Genomic DNA, 6,639 nt, shown 5'->3' with positions numbered 1-6,639 from the left:
AGTAACATAGAATCGTAGTAACGTATCTATAGAAAGAGGTATATTCTTTTCCTTTATTCTTTTTCATCGGATAGACCCTTCCATTTGGGTCTAATTGTCTGAAAGTTTCCGCCAACTATTTAAATTTCTTTATTATTCGTGCGGATCATGGACCCATCAAATCGTGAATCTATTAGGTGTTAACTATTGAAAATGAGGAAAATCACTCTTTACTCTTTAGAGAGTATCAAAATTTTATAATTGTGAATTGTTAGTATATAATTGGAGATTGTTTTGTTATATATATATATATATATATATATATATTATCAAAGATAAGAAAGTGGAACCCGAAATTGTTTTGTTATATTGTGAATAATGAAAGTTTAAATGTAATTGCTTTGGTGTTATTTTTATCCCAACATTAAATTCTGCTTCCATTTTCTATTCCCAACGTGATTCTCTTCCAATACAGCTAACAGGTTCAGCATAATAAGCACCGCCATCAAAGTAACGTAGGCCGTCGATGGCGGAGGCGGAGTCATCGGAGGCAGCTGCAACGGCGGTGGCAGATAAGCATAGTAAGCCTCGGCGGCTGAAAGGACACAAGGACTGCACTACCTCCTGTATTGCCTCACGTGACAGGCCACGTGTCATCGTCACCTCCGGCGAGGTTCTTTCTGTTTTCCTTCTCTTACCAAGACTTGCACGTGTGGCTGCGTAACTAGGGTTCATAACGCTTCCTTTTAATATATGCTATGTCATGTCTGATTCCTCGTCATGTTGCTTTAAATTTAACTGTTTTGTTCTGATTCAACGCATTGATTTTTATCTGTTTCTTAATTGAAAATATTGAAATAAAAGGATGGTCGTGTTTGCTGGTTTGACATGCGGTGCAAAGATGTGGCGAGACTGGTTATGGATGTTAGCGTGGAACCCGTCACTTCCTTGTGTTTCAAGACTGGTGAGACCATTTTCTTCTTTTAAATGTCATTTGTTCTTAATATTTGTTTTAGTATCTGTTTCACAAGGGATTCTAGTCATAAACTCTTTCTTTCAAGCTGAAAAGTGATTAACTAATCTTTTACTGATTGCAAATAGTTGTGCTTGGTGGTGCATCTTTACACTAATAACATGTTAATACCTTCACTCAAAGATTAATGATACAGGAACTTAGTGGCAGCTTGAAAGATAAATCATGCGGTTTCATATGTATTCTTGGCTTGATAGTCTTCATTGAGGGCTTCCAATATAACTTCTTTTATGAACAGCCTGTCAACATGTTTGTGATCCTAAATTTGATAACTCCTACACCATTAACTAACACTTCATATTCCCTAAGAAGTAAAATATTTTTTAGCTGACAAAAGTACTTTTGCTTGAGAACAGGGAATGAAGATATGATTTATGCCTCCTCAGGAACAGAAATCAAGTGTTTTGATGTGCGTCTGGTAAGCAATTTATGGGCAACAAAGAGGCTTGATTTCCAGTTTTACAAAATCATACACTCTTCTGTGTTCCACTTTCTATACTGAGTCCCTGTATATCATGTTCTGTCCTGCTGAAGGCCACAAAAGAATGGAAGCCACTGGAGAATTATAATTATAACAAAGAGGAGATAAACAAGGTAAACAGTATGACTTGTATTCAGTTATATTGCTATGCATTTTCTTGATCTTATTGAGTGTTTCTGCTGCTCTCTTGGCATGTGAAAATGAAACGTTGTGTCTTATATATCTGATTTCCCACCTGTAAATAAATGCTTGCATAACACAGGTTAATGTAAAAGGCTGAATGAATAATGTAACATTTTCATGGTTTTGCCTCACCTATTTCAGCATTTTACCATCATAATTTTCCCATCAGTTTCTTATTCTAGTGTTTTCTCTTGCAAATATTTGTCAAATTCTCCTAAGCTTTATAAATGCCAAGTCATTTAGTTGGACAAGTGGTAAATAGAAAAATTAATATAAAATGAATTGTGGTGTATTTGTAGACACTACTTCACAACATGTAGCTGAGAAATGTTAAGTGTAGTGTTTATTTGAGATGCCATGTTTGTCTCTTGGCTTTCTTGCATGAGATTTTGAAATGGATTTTAATCATTGTTGTGAACACTAATTTGGTTCTGTGGTTTCTTGATCTACACAAACTATTGAATCGTTAAATTGGATTGCAGCATTATACCTGAACTAATATTTGCTTGCACATTCTTCCATTCTGCTATAATACAAACTGATCCTGCTATCCTTGATTCCTTGTATGGAGGTGCACTTTCTTTCTTTCTTTTCTCCCCCCTCCCCCTCCCCCTCCCCCCCCCCCCCCCTTCTTTCTCTTTTCTCTCTCCTTTTTTTAAAAGAAAAAAAAAAGCTGGAGGTGCACTTTCATTTGTTAAGGAGTGGCCTTATGGTTCAATTTTTCATGGTCTTGCAGGTTGTATGCAACTTGAAATCCTCATTTCTTGCTGCAGCTGATGATAGTGGTGAGGTGAAGGTATGCTTCATATTTATTCAACATGTACTGTCTGATTTCTCCTATGCAATACCACATATATCAGTTGTTATGAGCTATCCTTTCATATTTGGTACTTTGATTGGGATCATCATGACCTTTGGAGTTTGGACACCTGAAATTTCTTTGATTTCCTGTTGGTGACATTCACCAAGTTTTCTTACTCTATTCTCTCATTAAACAAAAACATAAAAGTTAGGTTATACTTTCCTGAGAACATGGAAATCACATTTACGATTTAAAACTAATTTCTTTTTCCATTCTAATTTGATATATTATTTGTTTTATTCTGTATGCTTCTAATTTCATCCCTTTCATTATTGATTGAAATTGTCTTTGAAAGATTATTGACATTCGCCAGCCATGCCTCTATAAAACTCTACGAGCTGGTCATACATCTGTATCCTTCTTGATTCCTAGTGGTGCTTCGGAACATGGATGCTAATTATGCAGATCTGGAGTTTTGTGTTTAAGCTACTTATACTTTTGGTCTGTTCCTTGTATATTACATTATAGTACTGTTATAGTCTCTAACTTTGCGGCTAAGTTCTAATTTCGTCCCTAACGTTTGAAACGTTCTATTGTTTGCCTCAAATGTCTTATGTCACCCTATTTTAGTCTTGTAGTCAAAATTAATTGTTTTTATTCTAAAAGTACCTTTTCCCCTCTATTATTATCTTCTTCTTTCTCTTATTCTTCAACAAATTTCACTCTCAAATCACTACAACTACCACCACGGTCACCACAATTATGATTGTTGTCATTGCCTAGAAGAAGATGATAATGGAAGAAAGGGGTGTTTCTGGAAGAGAAAATTTTAATTTTGACCAGAGGACTAAAATAGAACAAAATAAGATGTTTGGGACAAAATAGGAGGTTTCAAACGTTAGGGACATAATTAGGACTTAGACTAAACTTTAGGAATTAAAACAATACTTTACCCTATAATCTATTTATCCTGTTACTGTTTGTTTCGCCTTGACTTTATGTGGTAGATATGTAACACGGTGCAATTTCTTCCTTGGAGATCGTATGAAGGTACTTATCTTTGTTCTTTCTCTTTTACCCTTATATGAATAAATCTATCGTTTCTCCCTCCCCCTTCATATCTATGGAAATCTGACTTCAACTTTTGTTCTTTGGCAGTAATTAGTGGAGGTCTTGATTCTTTGCTATTGATTTGGGACTTCTCCAAAGGGCGATCACACAAAGTTGTGGATTTTGGTATGTTTTTCCTTATAATGTCTAACTCTGTACTTATTAATTTAAGTTTTGCCTAAAATGACTTTAACTATTTTATAGAGCCTTCTTTTGTGTTTGTTGATTTTGGCAATGACATAAATCTCCTCATGCCTTGTTATCAACAAGAAGATTTTAACAAGCAAGGTTTTCTATAGGGTGGAGGATATTACGCAGGTAGGGAGAATAAGCGAGTTCATTTGGGTATGTGGAGAGTGGAGAGTGGAGAGTGGAGAGAATGAATGGCTTTCTTATACCCAGGACCATTTTCTTTTCCTTGTCATATCTCTAATACTTAACCCAAGTTCATTTTCAGAAATATACAATTTATTGACTGAAATTCATACTGAAATCTATGTCTGGGGGCATAGTTCTTTTATCTTACTTGATGCTAGTTCTAATATGCTTCTGCTCATTTTTGGTTGAGAAATGCTGCAGAATAAGAAAGCTCAAGTGTAACTATTGCTTTTGACTCCGTTCAAAATCTTGACCTTAACCATGAATGGAAGGTTAGGCTGTTTTAAAAACATTTTAATTTAATGAAGTGAAACATGAATTAGTGACTACTGACTTTAGAGAATGCAAGTCAGAAACAAGTAGTTTTTTAAATTTGAAGAAGCAAAAAGTCATCTCTGTAGTTAGGCATACATGCATAATGCCACTCCATGCAATGCTTTCTAATGATCTTCTTGCCGATTTTATTTTCATGGTTGATTTGAATATTTTTATATGGTGGCTTTTTTCTCTTTTTAAATTACTCAATCATGGATATGTATACCCAAAAAAATGATGAGTAATATATAATGAAAGACAAAATAAATGAAAGGGAAAGAACGCTACTCAATCTTTCTGCCCCTTCTTGCTGCAGGTTCACTTGAGGCAAACAGTAGCAACACTGGCCAGTGTGTCAATCCTGCTTTTGTTTATGCAATAGCTGTTCCAGAAGTTGACATGCTAGATAAATCAGATAAGATCTGTGCTGTTGCAAGGGGAGATGGAGTTGTTAGTGTGATTAATATTGAGTCTGAAATTGCTGCTAATAGGTCAAAGAGCTCGTCAAATTCACGAAAAGGATCTCAATCAAGATCAAAGGATGGTACCAGTTCAAGTAGTAATGTGGATGCAGGTCAAAACGGAAATAGGAGGTTGCATTTGGATTACACTTTGGGTGGCCATACTGCAGCTGTTTCTTGCCTGTAAGTCAAATCTTTATCATCGTAGTAAAGACTATATTCGCTTGTCAGTTGCCCCCTAACTCATGGGTAACTCAGGGAATTTTCGTTGTTTGGGGAAAGAGGGAAGTTCATAATATCCGGAGGAAATGATCAGTTGGTGAAGGTATGGAATTGGTCCAGTTATCGTGATTCTGGAATAGGCGACAACAATGATATCCTACACTCTACCATCAATGTAGGCCATAAAGTGAGTTTTCTTCGATGATTCCATACAAAATTTTGATGCTGGTTACTTATTATTCTTCAGCTTAGTATGTCTATTGTGCATTCATGTAAACACCTTCTTTGGCAGGTCAATTCACTGTGTACCGTCCCAGCAGATACAGACAACCTTGTCGTGTGTGACACATCTAAATCAGTAAAGGTCTATTCCGTAACTTAGTCTAAAACTGGATGAAAGTGGCTTTTGTGAATTATCCTGGAGAGCAATCAGAACTTTCAGTAACAGATTACTCAGAGGATCATGTTCCTGGGCGCGAAACAACATAAAAGCAGCAGAGATTTAATCTAGGCATACCTGCATATATTGCTGCTTTGAGGTTCACTATGACCTATTCTTTTGCTTGTCCACACGGTCCAAGTCGTTTCATGTGTACTTGTTATCTTCCAGTTTTTCATGCTACTTGTCAACTTTTTTCATGTATCCATTTGATTTTTAGGCTGGTTTTCTCGTCAAGACTAATAATTTGTAGTTGTTGTGTTTAGAAGTAAAACTTGTTTTGTTTGATGTTCTCGTCGTGCTCATTTTCGTGTTTGTTCCTACATTTGAGATTATCATATTAGACCGGTTGTTAGTGAAAAGTGAAAACAGAGCACTGAGCAAGCTCAAGTTATTCTCCGGTGTCTAAAGAAACTAAAATGAATAATGAAATGAACCTTGATACTTGGATATTATCTTATCGGGATATTTTCATAAAGATGTGTAAAACGTCTTTTTATAAAGACGCTTACGTGTTGCATTATTATTGGACGTATTAATGTATTAATGAACCGGTTATTTTTGAATTTTTTAACAAATTAGAATAACATCAATTTTTTTTATAAAAATAACAATAAATTCAATTTTTTTTGGGAATCTAATTGTATTTTTAAATTTTTAGGGATTTAAATGTCTGTAAAAAAAAAGTTAGAGATATATTTGTTTTTTTATCAAAAAATTTAAAGATATTTGATTTAGATTGTGTAATTCGATCGGATCAAATCGGGTCTAATAATTATAATGCAGATAATTGAGTTTATTATTATTGCTATAATAAATCGATTTTGTTCTGGTTTATTAAAAAATAAATTATTAACTGGTTTAATAAAAATGTCCAATAATAAAATGACACATATAAACATCTTTAAAAAAAGACATTTTTAATATCTTTATTAAAGTGATCTCCTTATCATTTTACTTATGTTAGACTCTTTCCTAATTTCTATACAGAGATTTTCCAAACTAATTATCTATGTGGATCCTGTGTAAAAAGTATAAAATATCATTTCTAATTGGAGTATATAAATCCAAATCGCTTATCTAATTCAATTCAGATTGAAATCGATCAAAATTGTAATAAATTTAAATTTAATTGGGATTTTTTCTAACAAATTATATGGATTGAATCAAGTTTTGATCTATATTTTTAAATCAATCCAATTTTATTATTTTATTGTAAAAAATTATGATTTTTAC

At 34.0% G+C, this 6,639-nt stretch overlaps 1 protein-coding gene across 5 annotated transcripts; it reads left to right on the top strand.

Moving 5' to 3' along the window:
• Positions 1 to 218: 218 nt before the first annotated feature.
• On the top strand, positions 219 to 5,765 carry LOC107634048 (Transducin/WD40 repeat-like superfamily protein). Of its 5 annotated transcripts, none has more exons than XM_088487451.1 (12): positions 219 to 270; positions 455 to 652; positions 844 to 943; positions 1,369 to 1,430; positions 1,547 to 1,606; positions 2,413 to 2,472; positions 2,852 to 2,890; positions 3,486 to 3,528; positions 3,637 to 3,714; positions 4,598 to 4,925; positions 5,001 to 5,151; positions 5,257 to 5,765. In XM_088487451.1, the coding sequence occupies exons 2-12, from the start codon at positions 506 to 508 to the stop codon at positions 5,344 to 5,346; spliced, it is 1,158 nt and encodes a 385-aa protein (XP_088343577.1). In that variant the 5' UTR covers positions 219 to 270; positions 455 to 505; the 3' UTR covers positions 5,347 to 5,765. The 5 variants fall into 5 exon arrangements, with proteins under 5 accessions (XP_088343577.1, XP_088343572.1, XP_088343568.1 ...); XM_088487446.1 differs by having other exon boundaries at positions 220 to 270; positions 2,834 to 2,890; XM_088487442.1 differs by lacking the exon at positions 219 to 270 and adding an exon at positions 308 to 371 and having other exon boundaries at positions 2,834 to 2,890.
• The last annotated feature ends 874 nt before the right edge of the window (positions 5,766 to 6,639 follow it).

This window comes from Arachis ipaensis, chromosome B10, assembly GCF_059453495.1.
Source record: "Arachis ipaensis isolate K30076 ecotype BB chromosome B10, ASM5945349v1, whole genome shotgun sequence".
Classification (NCBI taxonomy): Eukaryota; Viridiplantae; Streptophyta; class Magnoliopsida; order Fabales; family Fabaceae; genus Arachis; species Arachis ipaensis.
This window is presented reverse-complemented; position numbering and strand designations above follow the sequence as displayed.